This window comes from Telmatherina bonti (genome assembly GCF_933228915.1).
Source record: "Telmatherina bonti genome assembly, chromosome: 19".
NCBI lineage: Eukaryota > Metazoa > Chordata > Actinopteri > Atheriniformes > Telmatherinidae > Telmatherina > Telmatherina bonti.
Window position 1 is genome coordinate 7,737,636 of NC_136617.1, and position 20,202 is coordinate 7,757,837.

At 48.1% G+C, this 20,202-nt stretch overlaps 1 protein-coding gene across 8 annotated transcripts in view; it reads left to right on the plus strand.

Moving 5' to 3' along the window:
- The window catches only part of macf1a (microtubule actin crosslinking factor 1a), a 323,394-nt gene that overhangs the window by 148,569 nt on the left and 154,623 nt on the right, over positions 1 to 20,202 (plus strand). For 7 of the 8 annotated variants that reach the window (XM_079258488.1, XM_079258491.1, XM_079258489.1 and 4 more), the window contains one exon: positions 18,674 to 18,735. In XM_079258488.1, coding sequence (XP_079114614.1) covers positions 18,674 to 18,735 — 62 coding nt within the window. Of the gene's footprint in view, positions 1 to 11,834; positions 12,071 to 18,673; positions 18,736 to 20,202 lie in introns of those variants that run through there. The other variant, XM_079258493.1, reaches the window with a different exon arrangement.

The following is a 20,202-nucleotide window of genomic DNA, read 5'->3' on the forward strand; positions in this document are numbered from 1 at the left end:
CGCGGCGATATCGCTGGAAGATGAACACAGACGTCCAGTTTATTTGGAGACGTGTGTGTGTTTGCATTCTCACGCGTGTCAGGTTGACCTTGCTTGATGAGAGAACGCTGACTGGATGGGTTGAGTCGCTCTGGGGGAGGGAGGGAGGCGGGGGGACGTGTCGCCGCCAACGCCGGTTGGACGTTAGGAGGTCAAAGACGGACTCAACATCGTCGGTTGGACGTTAGGAGGTCAAGGACGGACTCAACATCGTCGGTTGGACGTTAGGAGGTCAAAGACTGACTCAACGTCGTCGGTTAGACGTTAGGAGGTCAAAGACTGACTCAACGTCGTCGGTTGGACGTTAGGAGGTCAAAGACTGATTCAACATCGTCGGTTGGACGTTAGGAGGTCAAGGACGGACTCAACATCGTCGGTTGGACGTTAGGAGGTCAAAGACTGACTCAACGTCGTCGGTTAGACGTTAGGAGGTCAAAGACTGACTCAACGTCGTCGGTTGGACGTTAGGAGGTCAAAGACTGACTCAACGTCGTCGGTTGGACGTTAGGAGGTCAAAGACTGACTCAACGTCGTCGGTTGGACGTTAGGAGGTCAAAGACTGACTCAACGTCGTCGGTTGGACGTTAGGAGGTCAAAGACTGACTCAACGTCGTCGGTTAGACGTTAGTAGGTCAAAGACTGACTCAACGTCGTCGGTTAGACGTTAGTAGGTCAAAGACTGACTCAACGTCGTCGGTTGGACGTTAGGAGGTCAAAGACGGACTCAACGTTGACGGTTAGGAGGTCAAAGACTGACTCAATGTTGGCGGTTAGGAGGTCAAAGACTGACTCAACGTCGTCGGTTGGACGTTAGGAGGTCAAAGACTGACTCAACGTCGTCGGTTGGGCGTTAGGAGGTGAAAGACTGACTCAATGTCGTCGGTTAGGAGGTCAAAGACTGACTCAATGTCGTCGGTTAGGAGGTCAAAGACTGACTCAATGTCGTCGGTTAGGAGGTCAAAGACTGACTCAACGTCGTCGGTTGGGCGTTAGGTGAAAGACTGACTCAATGTCGTCGGTTAGGAGGTCAAAGACTGGCTCAACGTCGTCGGTTAAGAGGTTAAAGACTGACTCAACGTCGTCGGTTAGGAGGTGAAAGACTGACTCAATGTCGTCGATTAGGAGGTCAAAGACTGGCTCAACGTCGTCGGTTAAGAGGTTAAAGACTGACTCAACGTCGTCGGTTAGGAGGTGAAAGACTGACTCAATGTCGTCGGTTAGGAGGTCAAAGACTGACTCAATGTTGTCGGTTAGGAGGTCAAAGACTGACTCAACGTCGTCGGTTAAGAGGTTAAAGACTGGCTCAACGTCGTCGGTTAGGAGGTCAAAGACTGACTCAACATCGTCGGTTGGACGTTAGGAGGTCAAAGACTGATTCAACGTCGTCGGTTGGACATTAGGAGGTTAAAGACTGACTCAACGCCGTCGGTTGGACATTAGGAGGTTAAAGACTGACTCAACATTGTCGGTTGGACGTTAGGAGGTCAAAGACTGATTCAACGTCGTCGGTTGGGCGTTAGGAGGTCAAAGACTGACTCAACATCGTCGGTTAGGAGGTCAAAGACTGATTCAACGTTGTCGGTTGGACGTTAGGAGGTCAAAGACTGACTCAACGTCGTCGGTTAGGAGGTCAAAGACTGACTCAACGTCGTTGGTTGGATGTTAGGAGGTCAAAGACTGACTCAACGTCGTCGGTTAGACGTTAGGAGGTCAAAGACTGACTCAACGTCGTCGGTTGGACGTTAGGAGGTCAAAGACTGACTCAACGTCGTCGGTTGGACGTTAGGAGGTCAAAGACGGACTCAATGTTGTCGGTTAGACATTAGGAGGTCAAAGACGGACTCAACGTCGTCGGTTAGACGTTAGTAGGTCAAAGACTGACTCAACGTCGTCGGTTGGACTTTAGGAGGTCAAAGACGGACTCAATGTTGTCGGTTAGTAGGTCAAAGACTGACTCAACGTCGTCGGTTGGACGTTAGGAGGTCAAAGACTGACTCAACGTCGTCGGTTGGACTTTAGGAGGTCAAAGACGGACTCAATGTTGTCGGTTAGTAGGTCAAAGACTGACTCAACGTCGTCGGTTGGACGTTAGGAGGTCAAAGACGGACTCAATGTTGTCGGTTGGACGTTAGGAGGTCAAAGACGGACTCAATGTTGTCGGTTAGACGTTAGGAGGTCAAAGACGGACTCAACGTCGTCGGTTGGACGTTAGGAGGTCAAAGACGGACTCAATGTTGTCGGTTGGACGTTAGGAGGTCAAAGACTGACTCAACGTCGTCGGTTAGACGTTAGGAGGTCAAAGACGGACTCAACGTCGTCGGTTAGACGTTAGTAGGTCAAAGACTGACTCAACGTCGTCGGTTGGACGTTAGGAGGTGAAAGACTGACTCAACGTCGTCGGTTGGACGTTAGGAGGTCAAAGACGGACTCAACGTCGTCGGTTAGACGTTAGGAGGTGAAAGACTGACTCAACGTTGACGGTTAGGAGGTCAAAGACTGACTCAATGTCGGCGGTTAGGAGGTCAAAGACTGACTCAACGTCGTCGGTTGGACGTTAGGAGGTCAAAGACTGACTCAACGTCGTCGGTTGGACGTTAGGAGGTCAAAGACTGACGTCATCGGTTTTTATCCACACAATAAAAAAAAAAAAGCTAATTTTCTCAGATTAGAAGGTTGTTTGTTGACAAGTGTAAACAAAAATGCTTTGAATAAATACGAGTGATGATGGACAGACGGGGGACAGACCGGTGGACAGACGGTGGACAGACGACGGGGGACAGACGACGGGGAACAGACGACGGTGGGCAAACGGGGGACAGACGACGGTGGGCAAACGGGGGACAGACGACGGTGGACAGACAGTGGACAGACGGTGGACAGACGGGGGACAGACGGCGGCGGACAGACGGCGGACAGACGACGGGGGACAGACAGCGGACAGACGACGGGGGACAGACAGCGGACAGACGGTGGACAGACGACAGTGGACAGACGACGGTGGACAGACGGGGGACAGACGGCGGCGGACAGACGGGGGACAGACGGTGGACAGACGGGGGACAGACGGCGGCGGACAGACGGGGGACAGATGGGGGACATCGGACCCTAACACTCTACTTTTACTCTTTTTAGAATGTTTCTTGTTTTTTAACATTTCCTTTTAGTTTCTCTCTTTTTTACTCAACTTTACATGTTGTGATAAATTTCTGAGGAATATGAAGCTGTTGTTAAAATGTCTTTTTGTTTGTTTGTTTGTTGTTTTTTATGGGAAAAGAGTCAAACCAGATCAAAATGTTTGATCAGGAATAGTTTCTGCAGGACGACGCTGCTGCTGTCGGTTTAATGCTTTTATGTTGAACATGGTCGGAGTGTGAAACCCTGCAGCCCGACACACACATGTTGGTCTCTTCTGCCCCACAGTGGCCAAAACACAACCAACATGTTGCTGCTGAATCTCCTCATCAGTCTATTTTTCTCACTTTTTACCTTATTATTGATCTGATTTTTAATTTTAGAGTTAATATTTAGAGTTTTACAGTCTGACATGAAATCAGATTATCATTGAATCGTTTTCTGCCATAATGAAGCTTTTTATTCCAATTATCGGATTTTTGAAGGAGGACTGAAACAAATCGACGTGTTGATAAGATGTTCTGGGAATGGTGGAGAATCAGGAAATTCTCCTTGTGTAGCAGTTTTATCCAAAGCGGAGCAACATGTAAGCCTCAGCGCAGGAGGGGAACGGACTCTGGTCATCACCGTGGATCATATGATGATGTAAACGTCGTGACATCGTCGTCCGTTTCTTCTTTAGCTGCGAAGGTCTGGAGCTTCTTGTCTTTGTAGAAGGATGAGAAATGGAATTATTTAAACATTTAAAATGGATTTATTTAAACATATAAAATGGAATTATTTAAACATATAAAATGGATTTATTTAAACATTTAAAATGGAATTATTTAAACATTTAAAATGGAATTATTTAAACATATAAAATGGAATTATTTAAACATATAAAATGGATTTATTTAAACATTTAAAATGGATTTATTTAAACATATAAAATGGATTTATTTCAACATATAAAATGGAATTATTTAAACATATAGAATGGAATTATTTAAACATATAAAATGGAATTATTTAAACATATAAAATGGAATTATTTAAACATATAAAATGGATTTATTTAAACATTTAAAATGGATTTATTTAAACATATAAAATGGATTTATTTCAACATATAAAATGGAATTATTTAAACATATAGAATGGAATTATTTAAACATATTTCTGTATTTATCTGTCTGGTCTGAGCTTCGTTCTGCATCCCAGTCTGACAGAATCTTTCTGTCCTGTCTGGAAGTCGGTCTCAGGATCAGTTCTCCAGGATCCCTGCAGGACTTTCTGCAGGTTTTAGTCGCATGTTTCTGCCATTCGGTCCAGGTTCTGGGGAGGATCCTCAATCAGACCAGTTTCCACTGATCTTCTGTCCAGTTCTTGTGTCATGTGACCTCAGCCTTTTATTCCAGCTTCCCACGTTTCCATGGAAACCATTTCTGATGAGGATCCAGATGCATGTGTCAGGTCCTGGTTCAGCTCCTTGTTGGATTTCAGCTCCTTTAGACGTTTTTTAGACCTTTTTCTTTGTCTTTCGTCTTCCTCGTGTCCAGTTTCTGCCACCAGTCTGACCAGTCTGTCTCAGCTGCTAAAATCCAGTTTTCCGTCTGATCTTCACCGTCCTGAGACGAAACAAAACAAACGAGAGCAAATGATGTCTTTGTGACGGTTCCGGACTGTCCAAAGACCCGGTTTAAACTGGTTCTTGGCTAAGTTGACGTTATATGTCGACACATTTCTGCTTCGTTGGTTCGTCCTTCGAGTTCAGAGACAAAAAACTGGAGTAAAAATACAAATTAATAATAAATTAATTAATAACAAATAAATCAAATAAAGCAGTTTATTTTTTATTTTAGCACATAAAGCCTTGATTGTGATGTAATAACGATGTCATAGTGATGTAATAACAATGTAATAATGCTGCGGGACGCTGCTGCGTTTAACTGAGCCTGACTTCATGTCATCCAGCTGGAATCATCGCTTTTATTCCTCTTTCCAGGAGATTTTATTCTCATCTGCAGCAAAATAAACAACAACATATCAGCGTGGTCGCCATCGATGAGTCGGAGGAAAACGCTGCTCATCTGCTGGCGGCTGAAACAGGAAGCGAAAACTTTCCGCTGGCCGTGAAACGTCGTCGCTTTGTTTGTTTGGTTGCTTAGAGCCCATAAGCTGTCTGCACACACACACACACACACACACACACACACAGACAATTCCTTACGAGGTGAGAGTAACTGTAAAACCCCCCCACCTCCAATCACGATGATTCACATGCTAACACACACACACACACACACACACACACACACACACACACACAGCTTGTGAACATGCCAACGCAGTCAGAAGACCGAAGATAGCCGTTGATAAATATTGCAGACAGGATGCATTGCTCACTCATAGCAACAGAGGTAAACACACACACACACACACACACACACACACACACACACACACACACACACACTTATACTTCTGCTAACATGTACCTGAAAGCAGCACATAAACATGAAAGATCTGGATGAAATATGACAGAAGTTCCTGTGATGCTTCGCTGCAAACACACACACACTTACACACACAGAAACATACAGTAACACACACACACAGTAACACACACAGGAAAGGCTGCAGGGTGCCCCCCCACCCCCCCGCTCTCCTGTTGTGGTTTGGGAGGGTGAGGCAACAGTCCCGTTACACGTCTGCAGCGCCGCGCTGAGTAACGGTTCAGTCTGGACGTTTGTTTCAGAGGATTGGAATCCACTGTCGGCGGGCGAGCGAGGTTCACACAGAGTGGGGAAAAGAGAGAGAGAGAGAGGTAGAGCAGGGGTGGGAGGGTGTCTGAATGCATGGAAGGGCTGACAAGTCTCTGAGCGGTGGAGTTTGGAGGCAGAGGAGGAGGAAGAGTTTTAACCTGCAGGAAGTGAAAGAAGAAGTCGCTTCGGAGCGTTCAGTGAAGACTTGATGGATTATCTGTCGGACCCGGCAGTCGTCACGCCGCTCCTGGTGGTGGCGTTCCACTTTCTGACTGCAGCCGGGTTCTGGTTTTACTGTCGCCGCCATCGCCGTGGAGCGGCCGCCACCCAACCCGGTAAACGGCTGCTCCTCTCTGCTCGCTTACTAAACGCTTTCCTGCTGTAACCTTACCTCCATGTGCTTCCTGTTCAAGCTCCGCCCTTTTCTGCTGTGTCACTGTTTTAGTGGACGACTCAGCAAATCCCTGAAAGGAGCTGAAAGGTTTCTCCTCCTCTTACGGCACGTTTCTGCAGCACTGGAAAAATCCCAGTTTGCTCTCCAGACCCCGCTCCTTCTAAAGCCAGTAGTCGTTATGTAACCATAGCAACGGTCTAAAGTCTGTGGCATCCGGCCCGTTTGACGGGGTTTTAAAGTGACCTTCGGAGGCTGTTGCATCTTCTGCAAACGGAGCCAAAGTCCAGGTCAGATGAGGCGTTTGGTTTGGGACGGGTCCATCTGACTGGAACAGCTGGGTCCGATTCCCTGGCAGTGATGTAACGGCGGATCGATGAGGTCGATCGATGTAACGGCGGATCGATGCGGTCGATCGATGTCACGGCAGATTGATGAGGTCGATCGATGTAACGGCGGATCGATGCGGTCGATCGATGTAACGGCGGATCGATGAGGTCGATCGATGTAACGGCGGATCGATGCGGTCGATCGATGTAACGGCGGATCGATGCGGTCGATCGATGTCACGGCAGATCGATGAGGTCGATCGATGTAACGGCGGATCGATGCGGTCGATTGATGTAACGGCGGATCGATGCGGTCGATCGATGTAACGGCGGATCGATGCGGTCGATCGATGTAACGGCGGATCGATGCGGTCGATCGATGTAACGGCGGATCGATGCGGTCGATCGATGTAACGGCGGATCGATGCGGTCGATCGATGTAACGGCGGATCGATGCGGTCGATCGATGTAACTGCGGATCGATGCGGTCGATCGATGTCACGGCAGATCGATGAGGTCGATCGATGTAACGGCGGATCGATGCGGTCGATCGATGTAACGGCGGATCGATGCGGTCGATCGATGTCACGGCAGATTGATGAGGTCGATCGATGTCACGGCGGATCGATGCGGTCGATCGATGTCACGGCAGATTGATGAGGTCGATCGATGTAACGGCGGATCGATGCGGTCGATCGATGTAACGGCGGATCGATGCGGTCGATCGATGTAACGGCGGATCGATGCGGTCGATCGATGTAACTGCGGATCGATGCGGTCGATCGATGTAACGGCGGATCGATGCGATCGATCGATGTAACGGCGGATCGATGAGGTCGATCGATGTAACGGCGGATCGATGAGGTCGATCGATGTAACGGCGGATCGATGCGGTCGATCGATGTAACGGCGGATCGATGAGGTCGATCGATGTAACGCGGATCGATGCGGTCGATCGATGTAACGGCGGATCGATGCGATCGATCGATGTAACGGCGGATCGATGAGGTCGATCGATGTAACGGCGGATCGATGCGGTCGATCGATGTAACGGCGGATCGATGCGGTCGATCGATGTAACGGCGGATCGATGCGGTCGATCGATGTAACGCGGATCGATGCGGTCGATCGATGTAACGGCGGATCGATGCGGTCGATCGATGTAACGGCGGATCGATGCGGTCGATCGATGTAACGGCGGATCGATGCGGTCGATCGATGTAACGGCGGATCGATGCGGTCGATCGATGTAACGGCGGATCGATGAGGTCGATCGATGTAACGGCGGATCGATGCGGTCGATCGATGTAACGGCGGATCGATGCGGTCGATCGATGTAACGCGGATCGATGCGGTCGATCGATGTAACGGCGGATCGATGCGGTCGATCGATGTAACGGCGGATCGATGCGGTCGATCGATGTAACGGCGGATCGATGCGGTCGATCGATGTAACGGCGGATCGATGAGGTCGATCGATGTAACGGCGGATCGATGCGGTCGATCGATGTAACGGCGGATCGATGCGGTCGATCGATGTAACGGCGGATCGATGCGGTCGATCGATGTAACGGCGGATCGATGCGGTCGATCGATGTAACGCGGATCGATGCGGTCGATCGATGTAACGCGGATCGATGCGGTCGATCGATGTAACGCGGATCGATGCGGTCGATCGATGTAACGGCGGATCGATGCGGTCGATCGATGTAACGGCGGATCGATGAGGTCGATCGATGTAACGGCGGATCGATGCGGTCGATCGATGTAACGGCGGATCGATGCGGTCGATCGATGTAACGGCGGATCGATGCGGTCGATCGATGTAACGCGGATCGATGCGGTCGATCGATGTAACGGCGGATCGATGCGGTCGATCGATGTAACGGCGGATCGATGCGATCGATCGATGCAGCAGAGACGGGAGGATGTATTCTGCCGCCCGTCGCAGGTCGCAGCCAGAAGCCGGTTTTCTAACATTTCGCAGATTTTGCAGATTTTTAGTTTTTTTGTTTGAGGTGAAGATTTAGGTTTATAATTGAAGGCGGGATCAATGATGCGACCTTTGACCTCTTGTTAGGTTAGGTCTGTGATTACTTCAACTTTAGAGATTCTGTCCCAAACAAAGAAGGTCTCACCCAACCAAGGACGTGTCATTAACCCTTTAATACCTGATCATATCATATATTTGATAAATGCAGGTTTTCATACCTGTTGCATCACATCGTCGTAAAAACTCCAAATCATGTTTTAAACTTTCTGATGCTTCTCCTCTGCCCCCTACTGTAAACCTGTTGCACTAGTTACTTCACTTTATTTTAGTTCATTTCAGTTTAATTTAATTTAATTTTTTTTTCATTTTATTTTATTTTATTTTATCGTCATTTATTTTATTTTTAATGTTAAGTTTATTGTTTTGTTCTATTTAACTTTTTTAAAAATCTTTTTATTTAGTTTTTATCTCATTTTCTCTTTATTATATTTTATTTTCTATTTTTTGTTGTTTTATTTTGTTTTGTTTTTTATTTTAAAAATATGCTCATTATTTCTTTGGTCAGGTGTTTCGCCTGAAGTACAAATTTACATTTTTTGTCGAAGTTGTTTTTTTATTTCTTCCTCTACCATATTTTGCATGCAGACTGCAACTTTTTGGGCTTATTAATCCTATTTTACTTTTAATTAAATCTATGTAATTTATCATTTATGTCATAATAATGTGTGTGTGTAAATAATGTATTCATGGCAGCGTGTTGGATGACCCACTGAAGTCCTCCAAACATTTCATTCCTCATGTTTGTGCTGGAAAACACCTCGGAGGGAGGAGTTCGCCGCTGTGGACACCTCTCTGAGAAGCTTCTCATGTCTTTAACTGCCTGTTGCTGCAGCACAGCTGCTGCGCCTCGCTGGCTTGTTCGTCTCGTGGCAGGAAGCAGAGTCCGTCACGCCGGCAGGCCAAGCATGTCGGGCGTAGAACGTCTCGGCCTTCTGCTCAGCGGGGTTTACGTTGGGACAGTCGTTCAGCTTTTAAACACAGGTCATGTTGGTTGTGTTGAATCGCATCAGTTTGCAGCAGAAACCTCGCCTTCATTCTGCCTCATTGGCTCCTTTGAGGCCTCAGGTGTGTTTTGTGGCCACAGGAGGGCAGATTGCTTCTGATCCTAATCTCATAGCGAGGTTTGTGGACAGCTGGTCGCTCCTAATCACAACCTGTTGGCTCCTCGCCAGGAGAAAGTTTGGAGATTTTCACCTTTCAAACCTAAAATATTTCCTCCAGTCAGCTGGGTTCCAGTTTCATCCTAAATATTTACCAGGAAGCTTTTTTCCTCTGCTTCAGAAAGAAATGTGATAAAAGCAGGAGCGAAAAGAGGGAAAGGGATGGAGGGCGAGTTCAGGAGATGGATCCAACAGCGAAAGAAGGGAAACGATGCACGCTCCCTCCTTCACCTAATGCTGTGTTGGACTATCACAGGACACCCTCGGAAACATCCCTCCCACTCGTCATTTTAATCATATTACAAGAGGAGAAAGGCGGCCCAGCGGAAGACGGAGAGAGATTAGAGGTGAAGACGGGAGAGAAGGAGGGAGCGAGGGATAAGCATGTTGCCTGGTATTAGAGGCGTAAGCTCCGTCTGGTATTTTTAGTGTGGATGGTCCCTTAGAGACACGACGAGGACGAAGACGCGGCAGAGAAGAAGAAGAAGATGTAAAAGGAGGGAACGTTGAAGCAAGCGGAGGAGGAAGAGGAGGAGCTCGTGTTCGTCTGACCCGTTCAGGTGTTCCTCACCTGGACCGCCTGACTCTGGAGACGTCCAGGCTGCAGACCTCCACACCGATCCTTCTGCTCTAGAACTCTAGGACCAGTCTGGCCCAGTTTGGCCCAGTTTGACCCAGTTTGGCCCAGTCTGGCCCAGTTTGGCCCAGTTTGGCCCAGTCAGACCTTTCGGAGGCTCATCGATGATTCAGAGCTGACAGGAGAGTTTTCAGGCTACGATTGGCTTCCATCTGGTCTGCCTGGAAAGCATCAATCTGGATCAGACATATTACACCCTCATCATCATCATCATCACCATCATCTTCCTCCCTGCTACTAATGAGATGAAGGACTCTGCCTGAACTGGTTAAGCTTTTATTATTAAATTAAATGGCTTCTCAGGTCCAGCCAGCCTCTGTTGGTCCCTGAGCCAACATTTTACACAAGCCGAAGAAACAAACAGCTGTGTGTGTGTGTGTGTGTGTGTGTGTGTGTGTGCGTGCCTCTTCAGGTGAAACAGAACGTTGGACATGAAGGAGCATCTGGCTTGTCTCAGCTTGAAAGAAGCATGTTTGTGTTTGTTTGCGTGCTTGGTGTTTTTACCGTGACCAACATGACTGCAGACGGTTAAACCTCCGTTTGGTGACGTCAGATAAACACGCCGGGACGGAGAGAGAGAGACGGGAAAACCTCCGTTTGGTGACGTCAGATAAACACGCCGGGACGGAGAGAGAGAGACGGGAAAACCTCCGTTTGGTGACGTCAGATAAACACGCCGGGACGGAGAGAGAGAGACGGGAAAACCTCCGTTTGGTGACGTCAGATAAACACGCCGGGACGGAGAGAGAGAGACGGGAAAACCTCCGTTTGGTGACGTCAGATAAACACGCCGGGACGGAGAGAGAGAGACGGTTAAACCTCCGTTTGGTGACGTCAGATAAACACGCCGGGACGGAGAGAGAGAGACGGGAAAACCTCCGTTTGGTGACGTCAGATAAACACGCCGGGACGGAGAGAGAGAGACGGGAAAACCTCCGTTTGGTGACGTCAGATAAACACGCCGGGACGGAGAGAGAGAGACGGGAAAACCTCCGTTTGGTGACGGAAATGTGGATTTACTTCACCTCATCTGTCCGTTGGAGACGCTGGAAGTGAGGAGGTGAAGTCTCTGCAGAGCTGCAGCGCGCGGCGTCTGTTGTGGCCTGGAAAGGAGAAGGAGTGACAGAGGCAAGTAGAGGCGAGGTGAGGGAGGGGGGGACGTCCCTTTTGGACTGAGGGGGGAGGAGCCGCTGCTGACTTTGACACACGTGGGACGGCAACTGCTGCTGGAGAGAGCGCAGGCAGTCAGAGGAGCAGGCCCGGAGCCAGAGAGGCCGGCATGGCAGCCGCTGCAGGGATCCAGGACGGAGGGAACGGCTGAACGGCGAGGAGGACGAGGAGGAACTGGTCGTACAGGCCGGGTCGCACCCTGCAGCTTCCACTTCTGCATACATGCAGGCAGACTGCTGCCGGTGACGTCTTGCTGCTAAAATTATCCGACTTCTGGTGCAGATTGTGCTGCTGTAGCTTGAATAAAGGCCTGACTGTTGGAGGAAGACCTCGCAGATGTTGAGAATGTGGCCGGACTACCGGAGCGAAGGTCATCTCAACGCCCACCTGTACTCGCTCATGTGCTGCGCAGGTCAGTGTGTGCAGCGCTTGTTTACATGCCGGTGGTCCGGCAGCACGCGCTCCGCTGGCTGTTTGATCTGCTCCTATCTGCACACACACCAAGATGCTGCTTGTTTTAATGATTGTGGGTCTGTGGGTGAAGGGTGAGAGTGTGTGTGTGTGTGTGTGTGTTGTGGTTTGACAGCATGGAGGGTGTGTGTGCGGCTGTCACTCCCATCTCGTCTCTTCTCTTCTCGCACTTTTAGTTCATGCTCATGTTGATACCTGGATTTATTACCATAATTACCACACTTGGATTATTAAAGCTACCACAGAGGTGTTGACTGGTGTGTGTGTGTGTGTGTGTGTGTGTGTGTGTGTGTGTGTGTGTGTGTGTGTGTGTGTGTGTGTGTGTGTCTGATCTAGCAACATATTTGCTTGAGTGCTTCCTAACAAGCTCAGCTCCTTTGGCAGGTTTGAAAATCAAGGCGTGTTGTAGTGGTGAAACTATTTTGCAAGTGCTGTGTCTAGATGAGATTTTTGACTCCTGAATCAGATTTCCTTTTGGAGCTTCTTCGTTCCGTCATAGCCGGTTGGTCACACTGGGTGTGTGTGTGTGTGTGTGTGTGTGTGTGTGTGTGTGTGTGTGTGTGCAGGTGTGGTTGCAAGAGATCGACAGCAAGATATGAAGATTTATAAGGAGGAAGCGATACTCTCCTCGTAGCTATGCTTTTCTCACAGCTTCACCAGGAGTCGTCGTACAGCCGTCTGCTCTCTGATTGGCTGAAAACGTCTCCTGTCTTGTGGCTCTGATGCCGTTTTGTTTATTCAGCTCTGGTTTCTGCATATTCTGCTTCTGAGCTTTGTTGACTTTTGAGGTGGTCTTGAGCAACACTTGGTCCAGCTGCTGGTTTTCAGGAGAAAGGGGGGGTTTGTCCTAACTAAAGGGTCCAATCTCCGGAGATGATCCTCTTTGATATGATTTGAGATGATCTGCTCTTTCACATTAAAGCCTCTGAACTGTTAAAATGAAGGATGTTTTTTAGTTCTTCGCCAGCAGGTATCTGGGAGACCAGTCTGAGGGGGAGAGGGTCTGCGTTTTCTCCCAGTCTGATAAGCCCAGAAGGAAGGAAGGGTCTGTTGGTTTGGACCAGGGGTCCGCAACCTCTGGCTCCAGGGCTGCAAGGGGCTCATTGGACCTTCGACAATGGGTCCTGATAAAACGACTTAAAAACATAAATTCATGCTTTTAGCTTCTTTTTTTCTTTTACCTCCAACAAGAAGGTTCTTCTTTTGGTTCTTTATACCAACGTTTATCTGGTTGTTTACTTTGTGTAAAAATTACTGGACAGGATCCAGAACGGGAACAACATTCTGGATACTACCATCCAGAACAGGAACAACATTCTGGATACTACCATCCAGAACAGGAACAAGATTCTGGATACTACCATCCAGAACAGGAACAACATTCTGGATACTACCATCCAGAACGGGAACAACATTCTGGATACTACCATCCAGAACAGGAGCAACGTTCTGGATACTACCATCCAGAAGAGGAACAACATTCTGGATACTACCATCCAGAACAGGAACAACATTCTGGATACTACCATCCAGAACAGGAGCAACGTTCTGGATACTACCATCCAGAAGAGGAACAACATTCTGGATACTACCATCCAGAACGGGAACAACATTCTGGATACCACCATCCAGAACAGGAACAACATTCTGGATACTACCATCCAGAACGGGAACAACATTCTGGATACCACCATCCAGAACAGGAACAACATTCTGGATACTACCATCCAGAACAGGAACAACATTCTGGATACTACCATCCAGAACAGGAACAACATTCTGGATACCACCATCCAGAACAGGAATAACGTTCTGGATACTACCATCCAGAACAGGAACCACATTCTGGATACCACCATCCAGAACAGGAACAACATTCTGGATACCACCATCCAGAACAGGAACAAGGTTGTGGATACTACCATTCAGAACGGGAACAACATTCTGGATACTACCATCCAGAACAGGAACAACATTCTGGATACTACCATCCAGAACGGGAACAACATTCTGGATACCACCATCCAGAACAGGAACAACATTCTGGATACTACCATCCAGAACGGGAACAACATTCTGGATACCACCATCCAGAACAGGAACAAGGTTGTGGATACTACCATTCAGAACGGGAACAACATTCTGGATACTACCATCCAGAAGAGGAACAACATTCTGGATACTACCATCCAGAACGGGAACAACATTCTGGATACCACCATCCAGAACAGGAACAACATTCTGGATACTACCATCCAGAACGGGAACAACATTCTGGATACCACCATCCAGAACAGGAACAACATTCTGGATACTACCATCCAGAACAGGAACAACATTCTGGATACTACCATCCAGAACAGGAACAACATTCTGGATACCACCATCCAGAACAGGAATAACGTTCTGGATACTACCATCCAGAACAGGAACCACATTCTGGATACCACCATCCAGAACAGGAACAACATTCTGGATACCACCATCCAGAACAGGAACAAGGTTGTGGATACTACCATTCAGAACGGGAACAACATTCTGGATACTACCATCCAGAACAGGAACAACATTCTGGATACTACCATCCAGAACGGGAACAACATTCTGGATACCACCATCCAGAACAGGAACAACATTCTGGATACTACCATCCAGAACGGGAACAACATTCTGGATACCACCATCCAGAACAGGAACAAGGTTGTGGATACTACCATTCAGAACGGGAACAACATTCTGGATACTACCATCCAGAAGAGGAACAACATTCTGGATACTACCATCCAGAACGGGAACAACATTCTGGATACCACCATCCAGAACAGGAACAACATTCTGGATACTACCATCCAGAACGGGAACAACATTCTGGATACCACCATCCAGAACAGGAACAACATTCTGGATACTACCATCCAGAACAGGAACAACATTCTGGATACTACCATCCAGAACAGGAACAACATTCTGGATACCACCATCCAGAACAGGAATAACGTTCTGGATACTACCATCCAGAACAGGAACCACATTCTGGATACCACCATCCAGAACAGGAACAACATTCTGGATACCACCATCCAGAACAGGAACAAGGTTGTGGATACTACCATTCAGAACGGGAACAACATTCTGGATACTACCATCCAGAACAGGAACAACATTCTGGATACTACCATCCAGAACGGGAACAACATTCTGGATACCACCATCCAGAACAGGAACAACATTCTGGATACTACCATCCAGAACGGGAACAACATTCTGGATACCACCATCCAGAACAGGAACAAGGTTGTGGATACTACCATTCAGAACGGGAACAACATTCTGGATACTACCATCCAGAAGAGGAACAACATTCTGGATACTACCATCCAGAACGGGAACAACATTCTGGATACCACCATCCAGAACAGGAACAACATTCTGGATACTACCATCCAGAACGGGAACAACATTCTGGATACCACCATCCAGAACAGGAACAACATTCTGGATACTACCATCCAGAACAGGAACAACATTCTGGATACTACCATCCAGAACAGGAACAACATTCTGGATACCACCATCCAGAACAGGAATAACGTTCTGGATACTACCATCCAGAACAGGAACCACATTCTGGATACCACCATCCAGAACAGGAACAACATTCTGGATACCACCATCCAGAACAGGAACAAGGTTGTGGATACTACCATTCAGAACGGGAACAACATTCTGGATACTACCATCCAGAACAGGAACAACATTCTGGATACTACCATCCAGAACAGGAACAAGATTCTGGATACTACCATCCAGAACAGGAACAACGTTCTGGATAGTACCATCCAGAACAGGAACAACATTCTGGATACTACCATCCAGAACAGGAACAACATTCTGGATACTACCATCCAGAACAGGAGCAACGTTCTGGATACCACCATCCAGAACAGGAACAACATTCTGGATACTACCATCCAGAAGAGGAACAACATTCTGGATACTACCATCCAGAACGGGAACAACATTCTGGATACCACCATCCAGAACAGGAACAACATTCTGGATACTACCATCCAGAACGGGAACAACATTCTGGATACCACCATCCAGAACAGGAACAACATTCTGGATACTACCATCCAGAACAGGAACAACATTCTGGATACTACCATCCAGAACAGGAACAACATTCTGGATACTACCATCCAGAACAGGAACAACATTCTGGATACCACCATCCAGAACAGGAATAACGTTCTGGATACTACCATCCAGAACAGGAACCACATTCTGGATACCACCATCCAGAACAGGAACAACATTCTGGATACCACCATCCAGAACAGGAACAAGGTTGTGGATACTACCATTCAGAACGGGAACAACATTCTGGATACTACCATCCAGAACAGGAACAACGTTCTGGATACTACCATCCAGAACAGGAACAAGATTCTGGATACTACCATCCAGAACAGGAATAACGTTCTGGATACTACCATCCAGAACAGGAATAACGTTCTGGATACTACCATCCAGAACGGGAATAACATTCTGGATACTACCATCCAGAACGGGAATAACGTTCTGGATACTACCATCCAGAACGGGAATAACATTCTGGATACTACCATCCAGAACGGGAACAATGTTCTGGATACTACCATCCAGAACGGGAATAACATTCTGGATACTACCATCCAGAACGGGAACAATGTTCTGGATACTACCATTCAGAGCAGGAACAACTTTTTACTGTGGTTTCATGATCAGTGGTTCTGGAATAGTGGATCCATATAGACTGAATGTGGGACCAGAACATCAGCTGGAAATGAGCTGATTGGTGTAGGTCTGACCTCTCAAACCGTGTTTATAGTATTTTTGGTATATAGTTGGTTTGGCTTTTTCTGATATAAACAGACTGAAACCTGTTTCTGTTGCCTTGATGTGAACTGAGGAAAATACAGATTTACTCGTCGTGTTTCGCTCAAGGAACATATGATAGAAAATGGCCTCCAACTGTCCCGTTAACCCCGTACACAGAGACAGACTGGACGTCTGGCAAATCGGCCGTTTTCCTGCTGGTCTGACATGGTTTTATGGGTCTCACTGGTTTGCTGGTGTTTTTTCACAGAAAACTGACAGAAATATGTTTAACATTAGTGCCTTCAACTTCATTTATAAACCACTTAAACGGAACAAAAGTCACAACAAAGTGCAGATCTCAACACATGAAGCAGTTTTAAAACAACTAAAACACAAAATGCAACAGAAGGACTATAAAATCCATTAAAAAGGACAAAAAGAAGAGTAAAACAGTAAAACAGTTTTAGGTTTGTTTGTTTTTTTTTTTTTTAAAAACCTGAACTGGAAATAAACTTGTGGTTTTTGTATAAAACCTTATTTCCTCTGATAGATATGTATACAGAACTATAAGTTGTCTTTTTTCAGTCATTAGCTGCTCTGAAGGGGTTTTATTTCTGTGGTCTGATGGCAGAAACAGCCGTGTGCATTGTTGCAGACGCCTGGTTCGGAGGGAGATAGCGGAGTTGTGGCTCAGCATCAGGCTCTATTCCTGTCCGACTGCCTCACTCCTCTGGCCCATTCAGGACGCAGCGTGGATGCTCATCACCCCCCCACTTACAACGTACAGGGCTAAACCTCAGACTAGAGAGGATTTTGGGCTGATATCTGACTTATTTGACAACATAACCTGCAACTGTGTGAAAACCGTGAAAGATATCAGTATTTCCTTTTATTCAGTAAAAGTTTGATATTCTGTGAGCCATTTAAACTTCCAACGGTGTTTCCGCGTGAAAGTAAGTCTGAGCTGTAAGTTTCCAAGCTGGGCTGGGTTTTTGGCTCTGAAATCTCTTTTATTCCTAAAACCATTTCAGTTTGTTTATGTTGTGAGTTACATAAACACCGTAAGACTTCTGTGCAGCAGAAGTCGTAGCACGGCAAGCTGTTCCCGATTGAGATGCATGTTTGTCGGGGTGGCATTGAAGCTGCGGGCAGAGTTTGATGCCAACCTTCTCTGTTTTCTTTCTCTCCGTGTAGTTTAACCGATGTCTGGCGATCCACATGGATTTATCCAGAACTAAAACGTGTGTGTGCTTCTGCAGTAAATCCTGGTATAGTGGGAGGCTTTGGGGTCTTGTTGAGCCATAGCGCTGCACCAACGCTACTTTACAGTTTAGTGTGTCTCATGACTTGTTCACACACTTGTTGCCAAAGAAGTTTTTTTCCTTCCAGCTACATAAAATATGCCAGTAGTTACAGGTCAGGGAGATGTCGGTCATGGTTTTCTGACCGTCCCGGTCATTTGTCTGGATGCACCGTAACGTCAAAGCTAGCTGGAAAGGTTTGAGTCGTGCATGCTGTTATCGTCTCAGTGTGGAGAGGAGATGTTGTCCATGATCTGGTGGACATCTCCTGGTATCTGCGCTCTGCTGCTGTACGTCACTGCAGATAAAACTTCCTCTGCAGCCTCGGCTGAATTACATCACATGGTTAACCTCCTCCTCTTCCTGTGTTTCCTCCTCAGATGAGAGGGACAGGGTGCAGAAGAAAACCTTCACAAAGTGGGTCAACAAGCATCTCATCAAGGTACGTGTCTTTTCATGCAGACACACGCAGATCTGGTTGTTCTTCCATTGCATGATGGCGTTTATTAGCCAGTGGTCTGAAAAGTCCTGGTTTGTAATGCAGCTGGAGTAGGAGCTTTAAACGGAGTGGAGAGTTGGCTTCATGAAAACATTCTGGTTGACTTCCTGCTGCTGGACACCAGTCTGACGCTGCCGTAACACACCGGTATGACGCTACCGCAACGCACCGGTCTGACGCTGCCGTAACGCACCGGTATGACGCTGCCGGTATGATGCTGCCGTAACACACCGGTCTGATGCTGCCGTAACGCACCAGTCTGACGCTGCCGTAACGCACCAGTCTGACGCTGCCGTAACGCACCAGTCTGACGCTGCCGTAACGCACCGGTCTGACGCTGCCGTAACGCACCGGTATGACGCTGCCGTAACGCGCCGGTATGACGCTGCCGGTATGATGCTGCCGTAACACACCGGTCTGACGCTGCCGGTATGATGCTGCCGTAACACACCGGTCTGACGCTGCCGTAACGCACCAGTCTGACGCTGCCGTAACGCACCAGTCTGACGCTGCCGTAACGCACCAGTCTGACGCTGCCGTAACGCACCGGTCTGACGCTGCCGTAACGCACCGGTATGACGCTGCCGTAACGCACCGGTCTGACGCTGCCGTAACGCACCGGTCTGACGCTGCCGTAACGCACCAGTCTGACGCTGCCGTAACGCACCAGTCTGACGCTGCCGTAACGCACCGGTCTGACGCTGCCGTAACGCACCGGTCTGACGCTGCCGTAACGCACCGGTCTGACGCTGCCGTAACGCACCGGTCTGACGCTGCCGTAACGCACCGGTATGACGCTGCCGTAACGCGCCGGTATGACGCTGCCGGTATGATGCTGCCGTAACACACCAGTATGACGCTGCCGTAACACACCAGTCTGACGCTGCCGTAACACACCGGTCTGACGCTGCCGTAACGCACCAATATGACGCTGCCGTAACGCACCAGTATGACCGTAACGCACCAGTTGGACGCTGCCGTAACGCACCAGTATGACCGTAACGCACCAGTTGGACGCTGCCGTAACGCACCAGTATGACGCTGCCGTAACGCACCAATATGACGCTGCCGTAACGCACCAGTATGACCGTAACGCACCAGTATGACGCTGCCGTAACGCACCAGTATGACGCTGCTGTAACGCTGACCATGAACTTTCCAGCAGCGTCTCCTGCTGCAATTCGTCTCCGTCCAGCCGAGCTGTGGGCATCACTGCATCGGTCGTGAATAGAGCCGTTGTGTTAAGAACGCTGTGTTGCATTTAACAATACCCCTCTAACACACACACACACACACACACACACACACACACACACCCTGTTTGTTTTCTCACTGTTTGTAACGGCCCGAGCTTCCAGCTTGTCACTTCTCCGTCCTCCATCCGTCTGCACCGACACCTCCGTCATGTTT